This window comes from Ictidomys tridecemlineatus, chromosome 7 (assembly GCF_052094955.1).
Source record: "Ictidomys tridecemlineatus isolate mIctTri1 chromosome 7, mIctTri1.hap1, whole genome shotgun sequence".
NCBI lineage: Eukaryota > Metazoa > Chordata > Mammalia > Rodentia > Sciuridae > Ictidomys > Ictidomys tridecemlineatus.
The window spans coordinates 165,534,278-165,557,941 of record NC_135483.1 but is presented as its reverse complement, the minus strand read 5'-3'; the positions used below and the strand labels follow the sequence as shown (position 1 = coordinate 165,557,941).

General features: G+C 39.4%; 2 protein-coding genes across 27 annotated transcripts in view; both read right to left on the bottom strand.

Annotated features, from left to right (window-relative positions):
- Positions 1 to 6,877, bottom strand: part of Casp10 (caspase 10) — a 68,859-nt gene extending 61,982 nt beyond the window's left edge. Inside the window, 1 exon segment of the mRNA XM_078017846.1 lies at positions 6,759 to 6,877. Coding sequence (XP_077873972.1) covers positions 6,759 to 6,811 — 53 coding nt within the window. The 5' untranslated portion in view covers positions 6,812 to 6,877.
- Positions 1 to 23,664, bottom strand: part of Cflar (CASP8 and FADD like apoptosis regulator) — a 57,027-nt gene that overhangs the window by 6,599 nt on the left and 26,764 nt on the right. For 16 of the 26 annotated variants that reach the window (XM_013364597.4, XM_021735657.3, XM_005338900.5 and 13 more), the window contains 5 exons: positions 23,280 to 23,328; positions 21,602 to 21,651; positions 20,778 to 20,859; positions 10,949 to 11,459; positions 7,966 to 9,149 (listed from right to left, as the gene is read on the bottom strand). In XM_013364597.4, the coding sequence (XP_013220051.2) occupies positions 9,011 to 9,149; positions 10,949 to 11,459; positions 20,778 to 20,859; positions 21,602 to 21,651; positions 23,280 to 23,328 (831 nt within the window). In that variant the 3' untranslated portion in view covers positions 7,966 to 9,010. Of the gene's footprint in view, positions 1 to 6,758; positions 6,907 to 7,965; positions 9,150 to 10,948; positions 11,460 to 20,777; positions 20,860 to 21,601; positions 21,652 to 23,279; positions 23,329 to 23,664 lie in introns of those variants that run through there. The other 10 variants (XR_013424234.1, XR_013424237.1, XR_013424238.1 and 7 more) reach the window with 3 other exon arrangements.

The following is a 23,664-nucleotide window of genomic DNA, read 5'->3' as shown; positions in this document are numbered from 1 at the left end:
TTGTTTTTACTATTTTGCATCTTTTATTCTTCCTAATGAATTTCAGACTATTATTTCTAGTTCTTTAATAAATTTCATTGGTATTTTGATGAGGATTGCAATGAATCTGTAGATTGCTTTCGGTATTATGGCCATTTTAACAATATTCATTCTGCATATCAAAGAACAGGGAGGTCTTTCTATGTTCTAAAGTCTTCTTAATTTCTTTATTCTGTGTTCTATAATTTTCATTGTAGAGGTCTTTTTCCTCCTTGGTTAGATTTATCCCTAGGTTTTTGTTTGTTTGTTCATTTGTTTTTGTTTTGTTTTTTGGTACTGGGGATTGAACTCAAAAACACTCAACCACTGAGCCACATCCCCAGTCCTATTTTGTATTTTATTTAGAGACAGGGTCTCACTGAGTTGCTAAGTGCATCGCTGTTGCTAAAGCTGGCTTTGAACTCACAATCCTTCTGACTCAGCTTTCAGAGCCGCTGGGATTACAGATGTGCGCCACCCAACTTATTTGCTTATTTGTGGCTGTTGTGAATGGAACTGTTTTCCTGACTTCTTTCTTAGCAGCTTTATTATTGTTATACAGGAAAGCTGTTGATTTTTATATGTTGATCTTATATTCCACTATGTTTATTTTTTATCAACTATAGAAGTCTTCTTGTTGAGCTTTATGAATATCCTAAGTATAGGATCATGTCATCTTCCAACAGTGATAATTTTATTTTTTCCTTTCCTATTTGTATTCCTTTTATTTCCTTCTCTTGTGTAATTGCTCTACCTAAATTTCAAAGTACTATTAAATAAGTGTGGTGAGAGTGAACTTCCTTGTCTTGTTCCTCATTTTAGACGAAATATTTTCCATTGTCCCTCCCCCATTTACTATGATGTTGGCTTTGGGTTTGTCATATATCACCTCCATGATATTTTTTTAATATTTATTATTATTATTTTTTTAGTTGTAGTTGAACACAATATCTTTATTTTTATGTGGTGCTGAGGATCAAACCCAGGGCCTCACACATGCTAGGCGAGTGCTCTACCACTGAGCCACAATGCCAGCCCCACCTCCATGATATTTAAGTAAGTTCTTTCTATTCTTAGCTTCTTTACTGTTTATATTATGATAGGTGCTGAATTTTGACAAAAGCTTTTTCAGCATCTATTAAGATGACTGTGGTTTTCATCTTTAATTATATTTATGTGGTGAATTACATTTTTTGATTTCACTTGATGCAAGAATGTTGAACCATCCTTGCATCCCTGGAATGAAACCAATTTGATAATGATGAACATTATTTTAATGTGATATTAAATAGGATTTGATAATATTTATTAAGGATTTTGGCATCTATGTGCATCAAAGATGTTGATCTGTAGTTCTTCTTTTATATGTTTAGGTATCAGGATGATCCTGGCATCATAGAATGAATTTGAAAGTATTTCATCCCTTTATATTTCATGGAATAATTTAAGGAACTTATTGACATTAGTCCTTCTCTAAATATGAATTCATATAAGAATTCATCTGATCTTGGGGTTTGCTTTGTTGGAAGGCTTTTTATCACTGTTTTAATATCATTGTTTATTATTGGTCAGTTTAAATTTTGTATAGCCTCTTGGCTCAATTTTTGTAGGTTGTATATGTCTAGAAATTTATCTATTTCTATCTAATTTATTGGAACACAAGTTTTCAAAATAGTCCCTAGTGAACCTCTGGATTCCAGTGACGTCTGTGGCCATAGCTCCTTTTTTAACTCAAATTTTACTAATTTGGGGGCTCTTTCTCTTTCTTTTGGTTAGTTTGGCTAAGGGCTTAGCAAATCTGTCACCTCAAATAAACAATTGTTCATTATGTTGATTTTTTTGTATTGCTTTAATCTCGTTGATATTTGTCTTTTATCTTAATTATTTTCTTCTTGTCCTGGTTTTGGAATTGACTTGTTTTTTGAAGATCTTGAGATGCATCATTAGTTTGTCTGGAATCTTTCTTGCTTTTTTGAAATGTAGGTACTCATAACTATAAACTTTCCTCTTGTCTAGCCTTCTAGTGTTCTAGACATCTGATATATTGTAACTCTGTTCTCATTTGTTTCTAGACTTTTAAATTTCTTCCCTGATTCTTAGATGACCTATTCATTGTTCAAAAATGTGTTATTTAATCACTCCATATTTTCACATAAATTCTGTTGTTTTTATTGCTATTGATTTCTAGTTTCTTTTCACTATGATTTAGTAAGGTGCATGAAAGAAACTATAGCAGTTTTTTAAATATTTACTAAGACTTATTTTGTGTTCTAAAGCATGGTATTTTGAAGAGGCGTCCATGAAGGGCTGAGAAGAAAGTGTATTTGGCTGTTAGGTACATTTAATGTATAATATACTTTAGGTATACAGAGTTTTTACTGCTTTTATGTCTGGATGACCTATCAATTGGTGAGAGGTAGGATTATTGCATTGGGATCTGTCTGAGTCTTTATGTTGAGTAGTGTTTCTTTTATGTTATTGGGCATACTGATGTTTGGGGCATAAATAGTATCAATGTGTCTTCATGTTGGATTGTTCTCTTTAGCAGTATATAGTGAATGTCTCTTCTGATTAATTCTGGCTTGAAATCTGCTTTGTCAGATATGAGAATAGCTTCTTCTGCCTGTTTTGAGGCTCCACTTACATGTAATGTCATTTTCCTTCCTATCATTTCCAACTTGTGGCTGTCTCTGCCTATGAGATGATTACAAACAACATACAGTTGGATCGTGTTTTTTAATCCAGTCTGAGTCTGTCTTTTTTGAAGAGTTGAGACCATTTACAATGTTATTATGAGAAATGTTTATTAATTCTTGCAATTTTGATTTCTTTCTAATGTATAATTCAGTCTTGTTTCTCATTTGCTTAGCTATTCTTCTAATGAGATTCATCCATTTATGAGCCCTGGAGTTTGTTTTTAATTTCTTCCATATATAGCATTTCTTTAAGTATTTTCTGTCATGCTGGCTTTGTAGGCATACATTCTTTTTTTCCTATATATTATTTTAATTTCTGTTTATTTTGGAAGGTTTTTCTTTCCCTTATATTCCAAAGGATAGTTTTCTGGATATAGAAATTTTGGTTGACAGTTATTTTCCTTAAGAGCTTGGAACAATGCCCTCCTGAGTTTTAGAGCTTATTTTGAGAAATCAAAAGTAATTCTAGTTGGCTTACCTTTTTACATGTGTCACTATGTTTTTCTCTTGAAGCTTTTAAAATTCTATCCTTGTTCTCTGTGTTAGGCATTTTAATCATAATGTTTTAATCTGCATGCCTCCTATATCTGGATGTCCATCTTATTTCCAAGGTTTGAAAAGTTTTGTTATTATTTCCCTGAAAGGGTTATCTATGCCATTAGTCTGTATCTCATATTCCTCTTCAATTCCAGTGATCCTTAAATTCGGTCTCCTAATGCCCCAGAGTTCTTGTATATTCTGATCATTGTTATTTATTTTCTTTATTACTATCTAAATATTAAAGGCTGAACACTTTCTCTTCCAGCTCTGAGATTCTGTTTTATACTTGTTCTACTCTAAAGGAGAGACTTTCAGCTGAATTTTTGTTTGATTCATTATACCTTTCAACTTCATGATTTCTATTGTATCTCTATCTCTTAAATTTGTCATTCATATTTCTGTGTTCTCTTGGAATTAGCTGATTTTTTTTATTGGTTGTTCACAACATTACAAAGTTCTTGACATATCATATTTCATACATTAGATTCAAGTGGGTTATGAACTCCCAATTTTTACCCCAAATGCAGATTGCAGAATCACGTCGGTTACACATCCACAATTTTACATAATTCCCTATTAGTAACTGTTGTATTCTGATACCTTTCCTATCCTCTACTATCCCCCCTCCCCTTCCCTCACATCTTCTCTCTCTACCCCATCTACTTTAATTCATTTCTCTCCTTGTTTATTTTCCCATTCCCTTCACAACCTCTTATATGTAATTTTGTATAGCAATCAGAGTCTCCCTTCATTTTCATGCAATTTCCCTTTTCTCTCCCTTTCCCTCCCATCTCATGTCTCTGTTTAATGTTAATCTTTTCTTCCTGCTCTTCCTCCCTGCTCTGTTCATAGTTGCTCTCATTATATCAAAGAAGACATTTGGTATTTGTTTTTTAGGGATTGGCTAGCTTCACTAAGCATAATCTGCTCTAGTGCCATCCATTTCCCTGCATATTCCATGATTTTGTCATTTTTTAGTGCTGCGTAATACTCCATGGTGTATAAATGCCACATTTTTTTTTTATCCATTCATCTATTGAAGGGCATCTGGGTTGGTTCCACAGTCTAGCTATTGTGAATTGTGCTGCTATGAACATCGATGTGGCAGTATCCCTGTAGTACGCTCTTTTAAGGTCTTCAGGGAATAGTCCAAGAAGGGCAATAGCTGGGTCAAATGGTGGTTCTATTCCCAGCTTTCCCAGGAATCTCCATACTGCTTTCCAAATTGGCCGCACCAATTTGCAGTCCCACCAGCAATGTACAAGTGTACCCTTTTCTCCACATCCTCGCCAGCACTTGTTGTTGTTTGACTTCATAGTGGCTGCCAATCTTACTGGAGTGAGATGGTATCTTAGGGTGGTTTTGATTTGTATTTCTCTGACTGCTAGAGATGGTGAGCATTTTTTCATGTACTTGTTGATTGATTGTATATCCGAATTTGCTGATCTTTTTATAATTATTCTTTTGAAATTTTTTTTGGGGGGGTACTAGGAATTTATCGTAGTGATGGCTTTACCACTGAGCCACATCCCCAGCCCATTTTATGTTTTATTTTGAGACAGGATCTCCCTAAGTTGCATAGGGCCTTGTTAAGTTGCTGAGGCTGGCTTTGAATTTGTGATCCTCTTGCCTCAGCCTCTTGAGTTGTTGGGATTATAGGCATGCACCACCACACCTGGTATTCTTTCTTTTAAATTCTTAATCCAGTATTTCAATCTACTTCAATATCTTTTGAGTCAGTTGTTGGTGAATTGTAAACCTTGGGAGATGTCATGTTACCTTGTTTTATATTTCTTATATTTCTATTTTGTGTTATGATTTGTTCATCTATTGGGACAGAGTTCTCTTGTACTTTGATGGGAGGGATTTTTTTTTAAGGTACAACCTTCTCTTGGTAATGTGTTCTGGGACATCAGAGTGTTGTAAGTTGTTGAATATATTTCCAAGTGGATGTTGTAGTATAGTTTCCTTGATCATTTGGGGGGATGATAGTCCACTTTGATATAGCACTGTAATGTGTTGGAGCTTAAGATCCCACTTTTTCTGTAGGACACACAAGAGTGTGATCCTTCTAGCAGATCAGGCAGTTGTGTTTTATACAGCAGGACATATAAGGTATGCCCTCTGTGGTAGCTCTTCTAAACTTGACAAGTCTGTATGTCTGTAATTTAGGAGTGCTCTAGGTTGAGTCTCTACAAAGGTGTGATGTCCACATCTGCCATAGGAGCAGATGTTCACAAATGGGACCTGAGGCCCCTCCCTAGCTGTTTCTATAGAGGGCCTCTGTGGGAGTTTTTTGCTCCTCTATTTTGTGTGTGTGTGAATGTGTGTGTTAAAGTATTGCTGAAGTTTGAGTGGGTTTGGGACCAAGTGTGCTGTCTTTTAGCTGGGTTTGGGGTGTAGCTCAGCAGTATAACTAGATTTCCAATACCTCACAGAAAAGGGGGATATAAAAACCAGCAACAAAGGCAGAAAACAATACACATCATTAAAGTAAATACTAGGAACCTACCATGATATCTATAACTCTAAATAACCACACAAACAAGAATGGTGGGGTTGGAAATTAACAACAGCAAAAACAAACTACAGGCATGAACTAGACACGTCACTAAAGTAAACACCAGGTGTCCACTACAACATCCACAACACCAACGGCCACTGCAACATAAATGATGAGGCAGGAGTTATATAAACTAAATGGTTTTTAAATATAATAAAAATACAGATAATTCAGAGAAAAGAAAATGGAGTAAGAAGGAAAAAGGAAGTTAAGAATATTTAAAAGGAGTGGACGGGGGTTGTGGCTCAACAGTAGAGCACTCACCTAGCACGTGTGAGGCCCTGGGTTCTATCCCTCAGCACCACATATAAATGAATAAAATAAATGCATTGTGTCCAACTATAATTAAAAAATAAATATTTAAAGAAAAAGGAATATTCAAAAGGTGAAAGGAGAGAAGACAGAAGAGAAGTAGCATGTGAAGACATAAAGAAGGAGAGAGGAAAAAATAAAAGAAACAAAATACAGACTGAGATAGAGAAAGAACAAGATAATTTGGTTATTACAGAGAGAAGAAAGTGGAGAAAGTAACAAGAGATAAAAACTAAAACTTAAAAATACCTTCAAAAAACAAAACAAGCCAGGTGTGGTGGTGCATGCCTACAATCCCAGCAGCTGGGGAGGCTGAGGCAGGAAGATAGAGAGTTCAAGAGCCAGCCTGGGCAACTTAACGAGGCCCTAAGCAACTTAGCAAGAACTTGTCTCTAAATAAAATACAGAAAGGGCTTGGGATGTGGCTTAGTGGTTGAGTGCCCCTGGGTTCAATCCCCAGTACCAAAAAAAATAATATTAACAAAAAGATAATAAAAAAGATAAAAATGATAAAAAGATACATATGTGTGTGTGTGTGTGTGTGTGTATATATATATATATATATATATCAGCAAATACAAGAAAAAATCTTAAAGAAAAATTGAAGAAAGGTAGTTGAAACTACTAACAAGGATAGACGTTCATTGACTATACCAGACTTCCAGACTGTCCTTCTTTCCATTTCTTCTTGGGTTATGCACCCCTTAGAGAAAGCAAGGGCTGAGGGTTATTAAACCCTTTCTCGTTTTTGCTCACCAAGCTGCTGACTGGAGTGGCCTGAAATCAAAACAGATTGAAATGCTTCTGGACTTCCCTACTCACCAGTACTAAGTAGAATGGAATGAGAAGCAGTGTCTGTTGGAGTTTTGTCTGGACAGACTAGACAGATGTGCTCCCAGGGTGGAGCTTCTGCAGAATTCTAAATGGGAAGTTCCATTGGCTGAAGTCTAGCTCTGATCAGAATTTTGGAACTTTGTCAGATGGTATCTACTCCAGAGAAACTAGATCAGGTAGTTGCTGATCTCTTCTGGGCATGTGGATCTCAGGAGCCTCCCCAGAATTCTATTTGTAGGTCTGGGTAACCAACCACCCTGGATGAAGTGGGCACAGCGGGTCTCAGACACTCCACTACCTGTGAATATGGCCTTCCTGAGCTGCATCTCAGGTTTCCTGACCCTCTTCAGCTGGTGGTCCAAGCCAACAGACTTGAAGGGAAAGAGCTGTACTCCCTATTGTAATCTCTGACCTAAATCTCCATGATTACAATCTTCTCTGTGCCTGTTTCAATTGCTAGGTGCACCCTATGCCTCAGTAGACACTGGCTGGGACAGTATGACAGTATTCACAATGCTCTCTTGGGTTCCTGCAGCAACAAGTTCCTTCATGACCTCTACCAGCTGTCTCCCTGCCTCAGCTCTTCACTCCCATGTTGAGAGATCCAGGGCATCAGCTTTCTGTGCAGCCTCTGGATTAGCTAAGTTCCAACTGCCTTTTTATTCTACATGCGTTCCAGTGCCAAATTTGTCTGCTGTGTTTCTCTCTCCCTTTGTGTTGTCCTTCTTCTCTGCAGTGACCTGGAGGTGCTGCCACCCTCTGTTGACTCTGATGAACTCTTTTTAGTCCTGTTTGAAACACCAGAATTTCTGAGTTTCTCTATGTCTAACCAACCTCTATTGAATTTTAGTAAATTCCCTCAGTCACCCATCTAGCTGAGCAGTATTCCCATTGCTCAAATCCCAAGCTGTGGAGTAACTGGAAAGTACAGACTTCCTCTAAACCACCAGTTTTGTTCTTTCTTATCTCTTATATTGCCTTAAAGAAATATAAGTCTCCATGTATATTTTAGAACATTTTATTTAAACAATAAATAAGTTTAATAAATAAAATACGGGCTGGGGATGTGACTCAAGCAGTGGCGCGCTTGCCTGGCATGCGTGTGGTTGTAATTGTTTATGATAAGAAAAAGAATAAATGGAAAATGCTTGTCACTTTGTCAAGATGGAACTGCAAAAGGCAACCAAAGCTGCATTAAGATTCCTCTTACATTCTCTCTATTATAATTAGCATGGGGTGCTGGTTCACAGGGCCACACAGACACAGTATTTCCTCCTGATGCCCCTAAGCAAAGTAAATATAAAGATAACTGCAGGAGTCCCCCACTCACTAAACAATAACAGACAGGAAGGTGTATTGCAAGTTTCTCTCTCTGTCCCTCTTCCTCCCCAACCCCTCCCTCTCTTTCTGCCATTTGAGAACAGAAGATAGCTCTCTGAAAACCAAGAAGGCCCTCACCAGACACAGGATCTGACAGCACCTTGGATTTGCTAGCCTCTAGAACTGTAAGAAATAAATGTGTGCTGTTTAAGCTACCAAGTCTATGATCATTTGATGTAGTTGCCCAAATGGACTAAGATAACCTCTCTCTTACTTAAATCTTGGGAGCAGGAAAAAAATTTGCCAGGTGATACACAAAGTTTTGGTTAACTGTGGTTGTTTCTAGAAGGCAAGACCCTGTTTGTGGTGTTCTGATTTCCTCAATCTGCATTTGCATTTTACTTTTTAAGATGGAGTATGGATATACACAGGTTAATTAAGCTGATCTCTGTATCTTGGGTTCACTTGATTGGTACTTGCCCAATTCAACAGTGCTCAACTGTTGTTTTGAAGCTTTTCCCTCCCAAGGCTGACCTGGTCAGCTCTTTCAGCAACAGATGCTGATACTTTCTTCTCAGACAGTTCAAACCCCACTTCCAGTCAAGCATTCCTCATTGTACAGCATTGTGCAGTATCTTATTCCACATACCATTCACATGCATGCATGCTTGAAAACCACTCTCTCTCTAGAGATGGAGACCTCCAGGTGAAGAAAGGTTTGGGGTTTTCATGTGGGAGACAGGATGAGTTTCTTTCTCAGGGTGTGTTGCAAAACGAGGCAGTACTTTTCCTTGGCAGAAACTCTGCTGTTCCAATCATACACTTTGCGGTTGAGGTCAAGGTGGAGATCCAGAAGTGGGCGTTTTCTGGAGGAAATGAGAAAGGCAAATTTTAATGTCAAGCAAATATCAAAGAGAAGACATATTGTCATTAGGGTAAAATAAGCCAACTGATGTGAAAGTTCTTTGAAATTGTTCCTTTCTAGACATTCCACAAGCTGCTTCAAGAATGATCCAAACCAGTTGGTGGCACTGGTCCAACAGCCACAGTTCCCTCTCTGTAGAGAGCAGAATTTTATTCTGAGAACACACTGGCTGGACCATAACCCACCTGGGTCAACTATGCAAATGCAGGATGGGTGTAGAGGGTCAATAATACCACTGGCCCATAGAGCATCAACCTTTGAAGTCCGACTTGTTCCTGCTAAGGCCCTTCCCTTCCTGCTGCGCCACCATGGAGGGGGCTGGGGAAAGAAAGCTGTGAGATTTGTTCCTGGGTCTTCAGAGCTACAACCCAGAATGCATTCAACAGGCGGCTCAAAAATATCATTCTCAATTGTAATTAAGAGGCACTACAAAGGTCAATTAATCTTACACTTAAGGTATACTGTGGCTTCCCTCAGCCTATCTAGAAACCAGGATGCCAGTGTTTCCTTTAGGAAAGCATTCTTGGCAATAAACATCAAAAATGTTTACAGCAGCCCCTTATCCACAGAAGATACATTCTAAGAACTTCAGTGGGTGCATGAAACCACAGCTAGCACCATATATCTACATTGCATATACTATGCTTTTCCCAAAACTATATACCTATGATTAAGCTTAATTTTCATATTAGGCACAGAAAGAGATTAACAACAACAATAATAAAAACAGAACAATTACAACAATATTCTGTATAAAAGTTGTTTAAAATGTATGAGTAAGTTATTTCTGTAATTTTCCACCTAATATTTCTAGACTGTAGTTGACGGTGACCGAAGAAAAGCATCAGATAAGGGTGATTACTGTATGTAACAACAATCTGCAGACCTGAACAGTCAGATGCCATTTTTTCACCCATCAAACTGTCAAAACATGGAAAAAAAAAAAAGAGCATGCAGTTATCAGTGAGAGTTCAGGGACATAGAAACTCTCATATGAGACTGGCATAAGTGTCCTAGAAGACAATTAAGTCAGATGTATCCAAAGCTTGCATGCCCTTTGACACAGTGGTTCCATGTCTGGGAATTCACTCCATGGAAACAACTCTTATAAGCAAGATGTCAAGCTGTAAAGATGTTTTTAACTCTTTCTTTGTGTAAAAGTAAAACAGTATCTGATGTCTAAGGGTCAGTTGAGTAAAATGAGCTATAGCCATATTGGTAGTTGCTTTGCAAAAATTAAAAATGATGTTGTCCCAATGTGACTATTGACATGCAAAAATGTTTGTGATCTACCATTAAGCAAACTAAAAGTAAGTTGTAAAGTATTAGTCAATGATGATTCCGTATGGGTTGTATCTAGGATTGTGTGGGAATTCCACCCCCCCCCCAAAAAAAATGCCTGGAAGGCGGTACACTAACATTTGGTTAACAGAGGACGGTTCTAGTTAGGAGGATTACAAATGCTTGTTACATTCTGTTTTCAGCATCTATATTTATGATTTTATGTATTGTTCTTGTAGTAAGAAATTTAAAAATTTCTGAGCTTTAAAGAAAAATATCCAAACCTCAAGCTGGCTAACATAAAGTGTTCGTAAGTTGAACTGGTCTATATTATACCCCTAAGACAAGCCTAATGGGGAAAGAAAAATCCCTTTCCTCCAGGAAGGCATCAAACATGACATCAAACATTTGGTAGCAGGACAGTAAATGAGGTCAGGATTGGTCTCCTCGGTGGCTCACCTTTCTCGCTCCAGCTTCTGAGAGAGGCACTGCAGGTACAAGGAGGGTGAGCTAGAGGCCTGCTCCAGCAGGGACACACTAGCAGTGCACAAGCTCCAGAAGAAGTCAGCTTCTCGGTGAACCGTGCTTGGCCCAGGCTTTGGTTCCTTGGATTCCACATTGGTCACCGCTGGACTATCGACCTCCAGCAGGCTGCTGTCTTCCTTCTGGCCCTCAGACACCACATAGTTCTGAATAAAAAAGAGCTTTGGTTTCCCTATGAGGGAAGGACATTTGTCCCCCATGAATATCCTCCTGATATGATGCAAGGATAACCCTGAGTGAGTCTCATCCACGCCAAACACACTTTGGGAGCCTCCTCGGCTCACCAGGACACACACAAAGCTGTCATGGTGTCGGTGTCGGGGCAGATTGGCAACTTGGTGAAGAATATGGCTTATGTCTTTCACACGAAGATGCAAAAAATTTTGGACTTCATAGCCCAGGGAAGTGAAGGTGTGTCGAAGAACTTCTGGAGAAAATAAACAAACATGGAAAACAACACTGGAGTCAGAAAAGCCCAAGAAACTGGAATGCTAGGAACTGGGTATCTAGTCTAGTCTCCTTTTCTTCTTTGTTTCTGTGTGACAGTATTTTAAGGGGCCTGAAAACTGGACAGGAAGAAGAAATCCAAAATATGAAATATGTGACTTTCATGCCCCAGGTTGACAAGGCTGGTCTGTTCTCCACGACACCACTGTCTCTGCCTGACACCACCAGCATATGTGACCATAGGCCCAGACAGCCCACTCCAGTCCAATCAAACAAGAAGAACAAAATCTTTTTCTTTTCAACTGAAACAAAGTTGGGGATTTTTCAAAAGGCTCTTTCTTAAAATAACAAGTCCTAACAATAACCCACACATACTGGAATGGAAGTGTTTGTGGAGTACAAATCCAAGCCTAGATCCAAATAGCTGTAGAAAAAGCAGCACAGGTCATGAGTTCCTTCAACCTGCCATGGACTGATTCAGAAGCCCCTTGGTTTAAGTCAAGACCATTTCTGGACTTCCCAGTTCCTATCACAATCTGCTTCCCAGTGTGACCAACCTCTGCCTGAGCAACTGAGACCTAGCCAAGATTCTCTAAAATACCCCCAAAGAGTCTTCTCCCAGGCATCCTGAGGGCCAGTGTAAGGTAGTAGCAAGAGCAGACATTAATCCAGACAGCCCCGACCTTACCACCACCTTAGGCTATATGACTTTAAGAAAGTGGGATTCTCTGGCTTTAGTTGGAATGACAACCACCTTACAAGATTGTTGTGAGGATAAAACAGTACAAATAAACTCTTGGTGCTCAGTAAATATTACCTCCTATTCTCTTGTTTAGAATCTTTTTGTTTGTCTTCTAGAAGTTTTGGTGGCCCTACAGATGCAACTAAGTTCATTTTTCTCATCTGCTCAGTCTACCCTTAGTGGAGGAATAAACACACCTGATTTATATCAACTTATATATTTTCTAATAGAAAACAGAAACTTTTTTTCTTCTCCATTCAAAAATCCATGTCCTTTTGACCCACCCATTACACATCTCTAATTTTGTGGCAGAAGTGATAGCATGGGACTGACAAAGCTAGAACATCAAAAGGATACAATTTCCACTTGACTTTTTCTCTCTTTTGAATGATTCGCCCTGTGGGGAAACCAATGCTGCTTCTTGAGAACACTCAGGCACCTCGCACCTTGGAGAGACTCAAACGCAGAAGAACTGAGGCCTCACACCAACAATCAGTACCAGCTTCCCCGCCATGGCAATGGATCTCCTTAGCAACAGATCCTCCAATCCCAACCAAGTTTTCAGGGGCCCTTTCTGACAACTAATCACAACTCACCAGAAAAATGGGCCCAAACAGCCCAGCTAAGCGGATCCTAAATTCCTGACCTACTGGAACTGTGATAAATATAATTAAATAAGTATTGTTGTTCTAAGCTACTAAATTTTGAAGTGATTTGTACACATTGTTAGATAAATAATTCATGAGAAGAGTTCTTTGATTTCTATCAGGAAAAGGGAATGACAGTCACCCTGACTTGAGACTGTAGTTACTTTTTTCTTTTGCTTGTTTGGGTCACAGTTAAGTATGAAAAAATGAATTATAATATCCTATAATAATGAAGAGATACAAAGAAGGCTATTAAACCTCTAATGAATCAGCACATGATTCTCAGGTTTCTGATAGCCTGTTAACACACTTACCCTGGTAAGAATGCTGAAAGGCCTGGCTGCAGTGACCCTAGCCATCTCCCCAGGCTGTGCCCAAGGGTTCAGTGCCCAGTACCACACCTAGGCTGGACACAGCACAGGGCAACAAGATAATATAGTCCTGAGAGCAGCCCTGTCCCTACCACTTCTTTCCAAACACTTCCTGTCATGACACACATTTCTCTTCATGGAGTGATCTCTCCTCTAGGGGGCAGAAGCGAACAGGGAAACACCAGATTCAGAGCTCTTTTGTTTACTTGTTATTTCCAGCTGGTTCCCTTCCTTCAAAACCCTCTCTCCTCACTGATAAATGCCCTTCCTTATCACAGTCCTTGAAAGAGAGCTCACCACAGTCCCTCACACGTTTCTATGTGGGAATGCAACTGAAATGTCGTCCTGGTGCCTTCTAGCTTTTTCCTTTATCTGGGTTCCCTGGTGTAGTCCCTGTCATGTGGCAACCAGTAGGCAGCTGGCAAAAGAGGAACCAGTCTCAGAACCACAAGATCAGATTGTAAATTCCAGCTCATGCCCCTCCTCCCGCTCCTCTTCCTGGAGCCTCCACCTAGCCTGATCTTAGAAGAGAACCCATCTATATTAGCAGGCGAACTAAGAAGGGAATGGGAATCTGAGGTCTGGGGCAGGAAAACCTTACTTAAGAGAATAGGGGGCCAAAAACGCTAAAGGCAGAGATGAAACCAAAAGCCATGCTAGTCCCAGATGCCACAACTAAGCCATGAAAAACACCAAATCTGGATGGGCCTCAACAAGACAGAGTGGCTTTCCAATATCCCTCTGTCAAGAAGGAGTCACCCAACAGACACAGCCCAAAGTCACCACAGCTAAGGTTCCTCGTTAGTATATTTTCCTCTGTTAGATGGTGAGGTAGGGTGGCAGGGACGTAGGCTGGCATTTGTTGTTTCCCTTCTGGGACAGCAAGAGCAGACGGCCCAACCTAATTTATAGAATGAAGGAGGCTGTGACAGGGTGACTGAGTAAATTACAGCTTCTGTTTATTCATCTGTAAAATGGGATTAATACTAATATACCTAAACCATGTTTAGGTTTTGTTTGTTTTATGTCCTGTGGTGGTGGGGATCAAATCCAGGGCCTCACCCATGCTAGGCAGGCACTCTACCACTGAATCACACCCACAGCCCTTTTAAATCTTATTTTTGAGACAGTGTATCTCTGAGTAACCCAGGCAGCTTCAAACTTGTGATCCTCCTCCCTTAGACTCCCAAGTAACTGGGATATACACTAAACCTTGTTCTTCAAAAGGTATCTGTAAGGAGCCAATGAGATTTCTGTAAAGATGCTTGCAAACTGAATATTTACTCAAATATAAGAGACAAATCAAAAGATTAACGAAGCCATTTCAAACTCCAAGCCAGGGAGCCTGTGAGCCTCTTCATGGAAGCTGTCTCTTGAGACCAGAGGAGGTCTCTACATTCTCACTAAAATGGGCTCAGGGCAGATAGATTCTGTGTCCCATATACCACTTCACTATCATGTCTTCACCAACAAACAGGGGAAGAAAAACTTGGGTGCTGAGTTTGGAAAAAAAAAAAAAACTTCAACAAAAAGCAGAAATCCACTTCTCTTTCTACATATCCTGGACACCCCACTCCCACCCTAGACCTAGCCTGGTAAATTTCAACTTTGAAAAGACTTTCTAAAATAATGGGTTTTCTTCTTCTGGCTTTGCAGTTAGTACAGGGTTTCGGGTAGAGGGGCCATCATTGGCACTACTCACAGGTTTGGGCAATCATAATTAAGCCTGAGGAATTTAATCCAGTGAAATGCCATGACCTCATTAATTTAGAATTCACTTTTATCTAAATGAGGGCAACTTATCTTCACAATTACCCTGAAAAGGGCTCCATTGATAGAATAAATAAGAGAATTTACAATAATTTATCAAACATCCTTACTAAGTTGGGTTCAATAAACATAAAGCACATGAGCAGAATACATGATGGGCAGGATATTCTGAGTGGGAAAGGGTGTTCTGAGGTCCAATTGTGTGGAAAATGCAAGATTGACAAGGTTAAAATAGTTCTATGCAGGACTTCCCAGAGACCTTACCAGGTGGATATACTTTTTGAATCTCTAAAAGGGGAACAACTACAGAGCATTTCTCAAATTGACTTGACTGCAGTACTCAGCTTTTACTAAGTTTCCACTATTTTTACCTTATAGAAACACTGGGATACAGATCAAGTACACAAAGTTATTCTTGTCCTTAGAGGAGCTTTTAATTCGGGGGGAAATAAAGCCTATAAATGTACATTAAAAAAATGACTGAAATGTCACAAGGTTCATGGTTCAATCTAGGAAAAGTAGGTGGTTAGAGAAGCAAGATCAGTGTGATCTAAAACACTGGAGAGGGCACCATGGAAAAGGTCTAATTTAAGCTGGGACCTGAAAAAACAGGGCCAAGGATCACCCGCTCCATCACCAAGTAGATTTGATGATGAATGAAAGCAAAGATAGAAGACTGACTGAGAAGACAGGAGCAGATATGCCTAGCATATATCAACTTGCACTTGTTCAGCCAAGCCACAGAGGGCTCACTTCTACATACACTCAAAATTATAAACTACTTTTTAAACGTCTTCTTCATAAAGCACAGATGATTACTAGTGATTCCTTCCAGAACAACTTATATTTGGAGAAAATCATATCAATAATAAATAGGTCAGCTGCATGTCAAGAGAGGTTTTCAGAGTACCCCAGACAACCTAAAAATACTTTGTTCTTCCACATATCTACAATCCTTTATCCACAATTGCAGTATCTGAAAAGCTCAAAAAATCTTTAAGTTCTTTCCCCAAAATCATTTGGTGGCAAAACCTTTTCTGAACTCATGAGATCTATCCCATTTAGTGGTGAATATTCATTCATTTTGCTACCAAAATATTAACATATTTGATTATGGGGTGCTATCCTGGGCCCCACTAAAGTGTTCTATAAATTACAGTATATGTAGCGTGTCATCTTCCTAAACTCTAGAAACTTCTAAATTCTGAAATACCAGGGTCCTCCTATTGGGATTGTGGACCTATAATTCTTACATATACACTAAATGTATGGACGCTGTGAAATAAGGGATCGATAAGTAGGACAGCCTCCAAGTGACTCTGCTTTAAAGAGAAGTTCCATTAATGATGGTAGCCTTTCAAGTAAATAGCTGCTTAGTCCCAGAGGATAAGAATGCCCAGGAAAAAAAAAAAATGCCCAATCACAGACTCCTGGTCCTTGCCTGCAGGAGGAAGCCTTCCATAATGGTATAGTAACACCAGAAGCAGGGAACAAGGAGGCTCCACTGCCTTGGCTTTCCAGGTGGCCAGAAGCATGCGGTGACTGCTCCATCTGAACAAAGCCTCCATCTACTATCTGGGATGTCACTTGCCACTTGTCTTTGTAGCTCACAAGCAGAGGCCACAGTGGTTGTTCTGATCCCCTTGCAGAGATTTTCCTATAAGTGTTACTACAAGAAAATGCTACTGGTCAGGATCCCACCTATTCCATTAAAAGAAAAAGAGGAAATGGAAGCCAAGAGTTCAAGTTTAAGTCAGCAGCACCAGCAAAGGTTCTCCACTGTACTCCTGTTGCCCTGTTAGAAGAGGAAACCTGCAGTGTCTGCTAGAAAACTGAAGAGTTAGCCAGTTTTAAAGCACAGGGAAAAAAAAATCAAGCTTTCTAGAAATAGCAGAGAAGAAAAAAAAAAGAAAGGGGGAAAAAGTCTTAAAAGCTGCAAACACCATCTTTCACTCAGAAGCCTGGAAAACATTGGTTGCCTCCGCCCAACTCCCAAAGTCCGCCTATCAGCAATGTGATATATTTGTTTCCACATTCCTAACAAGATCAAGAGTCTGTCACTCAAATGGCCAATCAGTGCCCAGCATAGGCCAGCCTTTGCTAGGTCACTGACACAGGCCACAAGACACCATAGACTTGTTTTTTAATTCTACCAAACTGACATAATTAGTCCCAAATCCCTAAGCATTAATGTCTGCCTCAAGATGAGGTTACTGACCCCTATGAGGATTCTTCTCAAAAACAGGTCACATAGAATAACCCTGTCTTTACTCACAGCCTGGCTTCGAAAGCAGACTCCACCTCATTGCCTCCATATTGGCTTTGCACTAGGCCAAGAGTGGCACTTTGTACACAGTAGGTGCTCAATAACATTTATTGGATAAGAAAAATATAAACTAATAAATATTTAGGGGACTGGCATACTGTTTGGATGGAAGTCTAGTTTTTTTGAAGCTAAAAGGAGAAGACAGTAGAGAGTCTACTAAACTCTCAAGATAAATAGGAATGGTTTTGGGAATACACTGACACTAGAAGAGCTTATTCCTTCATTTGTTCACCTAACAAATATTCACTGAGCACATATGTGCCAGGTACTGTTCCAGGCATTGGAGACACATTGTAAGAGATAAGTAAACAACTGCATCCATGCTGATGGAATTTACATTGAAGCAAAGTGGTTTAAACCATAGGTTTTTGAATCCTAGATCTCTCCATACAAGAGAAATTAGGAAGGTAGCTCACTGTTCAGCTTGATCATCTTGAAAATGGAGATAATAGTACCTATTTTACACTGACTTTGAATTGCAATCCTGCTGCCTCAGCTTCCGAGCCCCTGGGATTACAGGCATGTGCCACTGCACCCAGCTGAGTGGATTTTTCATAAATTATATACTCCCATTACTACTACCCCCACATTAATCTGACCACATTACCACTAATTTCCTCCAGAGCCCTTGTTTCACTTGACAGTGAACTTGACAATGATCTTGTCTACTTGTTTATTACCTGATTCTGTTCAACATTAAAGTTGGCAAAGATAATCAGAAAAAAAAAAAACCACATAATCACTCTAGATGAAGACAACCAACTACGGATACGGTGGAAATGAAGTGTGCTGCACCTGATTGGGACTACTTTCTACCAAAGCAGGATTCCAGGTCCAGAGTTCTCAGTGAAAAGTCCCCAGAAGGTGAGTGTGTGGAAACCAAGAACTGGGGGCCTAGAGAGAGTGTATGAGAAGGGGAGATTGTGTCCTTCCACTTCATGATAATTAACACACCCCTGCTACTCTAAGCCTCAGCTAAGTGAATAAGTGGGTTCAGGGCACACCCCCATTTGAGTGGAAGTGTGTTGTCCTGTTTCCTATCTGTTAATCAGCCACCTGTGCCTCAAGCCAGATTATCTGTTTTGTTCTGAGGGGCAAGAAGGGCTTGAGTCAAAAGAACGCTGATTCTCAGGGGAAGGGCAGTGATGAGCATCTGGAATACCCTTTATTGACCCAGGCCCAATCTAGCCCAGAATTCTACCATTGAGATATTGAACTTGAAAGGAGTCTACTGACCAGGAAGGATTTGCTGCCTGGAGCTACCATTTTGACTCCTGAGGTTCACATACAGACTCATCAGTAGCCAAGGAGCAGGAAAGGGACATCTCAATGCACCCGAAGCCAGTACCTGCTCACATCTCAGGCCAAAGGTATTCCCCCAGCTCTATCTCCAATTCCACCTTCCTTTTCCATCTTTCTCCCTTCTCAGGTCTCTGCTCCCCTACTTTCTAGCTTTTATACTTAGATTTTCTTTCTCTGCCAAGTGCATTGAGACTGATGACTGACAGAAGTGCTCCACCTGGGTTTTCCCTCAAGCATTCACCCCCTCTCGGGTAACTGCCTGCATTTCAGGATGCCACACCTGTGGGAACATGCCCCACTAACCCTTGAGATCAGTGCAGGGCTCAGGTCCTCAGAACCCCGATCCCTCACTTGTCTAAAATCAGATTTCATATGCCAAGCATAAAGCCATGGTGAATGTTTGGTTAGTATTTTGTAACTAAAATTAAACAAAACGAGAAAATAGTGTTAGCTGGCATTAGTACATGGTTACAATATGCCGCTCACTGTTCCAAGCTTTTTATAAGTATGAACTCACTCTGCCCAACCACTGTATGAGATAGGTCCTATTATTAATCCAGTTTACAATAGAGAAACTAAGCCTTAAGATACTAGAAAAGTTGCCCAAGGCCACAACCTAGGGCACTACAGATCCATAGTTTAAGCTTATGCCAATTATATTCTAGGACCCAGCTCTGACCACACTCCTACAGTGCAGAAAAACACAAATATGCATTTAGTCTCTGTCCACAAAAGACCCACAACTCAGAAAGGAAAGCAAGCACAGACTTTGGACTTCAGCCACAAATAACTGAGTTTTTCAATTCAAAACAGGACATGGCTTTATCTCTATAACTCTTTCAATACAATAGATATTCATAAAACAAAGAAAATCACATCCAGTTAGGAAGTTTTCTGCTGGTGAATCAAACAAGAATGATAACAACTACAAGTAAAGGACAATTACACAATCTCCTTTAAAACAGAAAGTGACTCACTGGAAAGTTATTTCCTCGTTCTTATATGGGCACTAATAGCTAAAAAAGAAAGGACACTTATCTATAGCAGAGGAGACAGCATTTCTCACATCTGACCAAAAATAGGACATGAGAAAGCAGGATCATAGCTGAAATCCTGGGAAATTCAGTCTTGTGTCTGCTAATTTGACCTTCTCTTAGACTCTTTTTCATAAAACTGCCCATGGTAACATTTTAAGTAAAACTAAAAGATAGTTCTGACTCATTCTAAGAGAATGTTGAGAAGCTGGAAAATGTGGAACTATGATGATCATCCCCACAAGGAAGAGATAAATAATTAAACAGAATGTTCTTCCACGGAATCTGGGCTCTTGTCGTTCTCTTTTGATGCATCATCAGTGTTTCAGTTTGAGTCAGAACTCCAACAGCCAAGCAAAAGAATCTATTCAGACCAAAGGCCAGTGACACCCAGGTACATCAACAACCAAGTAAAGGATCATTACCTAAGTGAGTCATGGCTCACACAGTATTCAAAGCCCTCTAAACAACACACACATTTATCATATATTTCATGTCCCCAGGGAAAGTGAAGATTATCTGATAATATTGGAAGCCAGAATGCCTTCCATTATAAATGTTCTTTGAATCCCAGGACTCCTCCCTGCCATAGCATCCAGGATGGAAAGGCAAGACTAAAGCACCAGCCTTCATTGGTGCTTTAGGCGTCCCCAAATTCATTTCATTTGGGGTCCCCAAATTCATTTCATTTTCCTCCCAACACACAGCTAGACCAATTTATCCATGTCCACCAGTTAGATGGAGCCCCACAAATGAGTTCTAACCAAGAGAATGTGGGGGAAAATGATGCATATCACTTTCAGGTCCGGTCTCTAAATCTGTTATGAGATCCTCCACACATTCTCTCTTTTCTCAGTTACCAGCCAGATGGAGAGGACCCTGAAGAAGACTCCACAGCCTTGGAAGGTGATGGAGCCACTGAGTGGCCACGCAGAGCAAAGCTCCCCCATTCCAATCCACACCACACTATGATATAAGTGAAAAACAAATGTCACCATCTAGGGTGTTTGTCACAGAAGCTAATGTTGATAACCCTATTGAATACAACTCATCTGTGCCATGATCACACTGGGAAGCATCAATCAATCTGCAGCTTCCACACCTACCTGTGTCATTGCCAATGCAATCGATTATCAAGCAGATTCCAAGGGGCTTGCTCTGCATCTTGTATATCTCTTCAGAGATGTGCTGGAAAAGAAAGACAGAGATTGTTAAAGACTCTAGATATTGTTCTGTTTCCAAAAGGTCCCACTTATATTCCATCTCTTCTTTTGAAGTTCCTTAAACATCTCTTTGTTGGCTGAATCACTCAGCAGATACAGCCTGAAGTTATCATAGCTGACATTTTCCGTTAATACCAAAATTTTCCTCTATTAGTGTAGTGCTTAAGACAAACAAGTTATTTTAGTTTTTACTTAGTTTTTACTTAAATTAAATGAAAATTACAGTCTTTTGCATGTCTTAGCTTTACAGAATAAAGATCATTTGAAACAAGGAGAAAAAAAATGGATCATATGCCTCCACAGTAACCTAAAGTAGAAATAAATGATAGTTTTCCAAACCAGTACAAATGGTTGTACTGTTGCCTCTTCCTAAGAGAAGAGGTATCAACCCAAGAAAAAGCCAGAACACATCAAAGTTCAGTGTGTTGTCCCTGCCTTCCTGTGCATTCAGTAATCACTCAGCTGAAACAAGAGGTGTCACTTTCGAGTCTCCCTGAATTCCAAAGTTCACTAACAGAATCCACTTTAGTATTTTTCTCTTTGTTAGATTGAAGTTTCCTTGGCAAATGAGTTCTCAGGAGAATAACATGCAGGGTGTCCCAATGTCACAGAGAATTCTTTATGGGTAGTTATTTTTAAAGAAGTCAGTGTTCTCTGCAGATATTGTGCATACAATACAATACCATATCAGATAATTTATTCTGTACCTGAAGGAAAAAAGCTCCTGATTCCTGAATGGATGTCTTTACTGGTTCTCCTGGGGGATGAGAGAGAAATAATTTTTACAAAGCATTAGAACAAAGTCCACATCAATGCAGGTTGAGTTTCTTTATATCACAGCTGTTCTTTTTGCCTATTTTCTTCAACCCTCTCCCTTTCTCTGCCTATACTTGGCCCTGAGATTCCAATCTTGTACTGAAGAAACTGGTTGCTTAAAAAATAAAAAATAAAAAGCATCCATGCTATACTATGGCTATGCAGAAAAAATACTTAATGGCAAGTGAAAGAAACCTTTCCCTTACCCATCTCCAGGTGAAGACCAGGTGGTCAGCAAGTTTTAACCTGATAAGAAGAATTCAGTATTCTCATCACACAATATTGTATTTTCCTACATGTTCTGAAACTGGACAAAACCTAAAGCAAACAGCTTAGAAAGTGTAGAAAAGGGAATGCTTACATATGTGTGCTAATCATAGAACAGGAAGCCAGTGTTTTCATATGACATTGAGTTCATATTGACACTAGGAGATCATAAAATAAAAAGCTAACTTGAACCATCTCACCAATGTTTTAAGAAATAGGGTATTGATTCAGGAATTAATTAGCTTTTCACCAGCCTTTGCTGGAGAGCAGAATACTAGGTAGAGAATGATAGGCATGAGCCACACCATCTGGCTAATTTTGCCAAAATTCTTCTAAGTTTCCAAGTGCACACTGACAGCAGTAGGCTGGGTCATAAGGCATTGGCAAGAGGCCTGCCACACAAGGCTCCCATCAGGCCACAGCCCTACTTAAAACGTTCATGATCCCCCACTAAGCAGAGGACAAATTCCAAGCTACTTGCATAAAACTGCAGCCCTCCATCACTGCCCATCAGTCCCTGATTCCTGGTGTCCTCTAGCACAACTGGCTGCTTTATCAGAGTAAAAGTGAGTCTCAGCCCTCACTTCAGGGAATCCTCTAGACAAGCAAAAGAAGAAACATTTTAAAAATTATGTTGTGGACTCAGGCACAGTCTGTAATTACAGCTACTTGGGAGACTGAGGCAGGGGGATGGCAAATTCAATGCCAGCCTGAGCAGCTTAGTAACTCTGTCTCAAAAAATAAAATTTAGAAAAGGACTGTGGATGTTGCTCAGTGGTAGAACACTCTGCCTAGCATGATGTCATTTGATCAAGTGCTGATGTTTTAAGAGAAGAAAGACTGCATGGGTTGAAATAACCAATTTTTTAACCACTTTTTTTCTTTCCTCTTAGGAAAGGGGAATATCTTTTATAGGGCATCCAGATTTTATTAAATGGTCTATAAAGCAAGAACCTGTCAACCTTTCTTCTTCCTGCTGCTAGGTATTTGGTTTAACATAGCTTATTATCATAGCTAGATTATTAATATTAATATGGTCTGGTCATAGCTTCATTTCAGGTTGATTGATGTCACATCTCTTAAAAATATAACCAAGATGATGCACCCGATGGAGTAAGATGGTATTCAAATTTAAATGAGCTAATTCAAGAAGTAAGTGCCAGTGAATACATTTTAAGGATTTAACTCCTTTTGAGAGCTTAATTAGAAGGAGTAGATAAAAAGTCAACTCTAAAAACGAAATATTTTACTTGAATTATCAAGCATTTATAAAAAATGAATATAAAGAAAAGTTGGTCTTACTTTGAAGGAGTGGCCAAAGTCTTTGTCCTTTACTTCTCCCATTCTGGAGCTTCAAATATAAAGAATAAGGTCACTCTGTTAGTTTTTTCAGAGGCACACTATATTACACTTCTATAAATATCTCAATAAGATCCTCCCAGGAAAAAAATAAAAATATCCCCTTCACAGTTATCTAAAGAATAGCAAGAACTGTTAACTCCATAAATCCCATGTTATATACTGCTAACGACCAAGGCAACTCTTTCAAAAGACAAAAATACAATGAAACTGTAAATATGCTAAATTAGCATATTAGAATGTTTCAAAACCACATGTTATACTACAGTGTAGTTGTTATACTAACTCCAAGTTAGAATAAGCTACTGGAACATAAGGTTGGCATTCA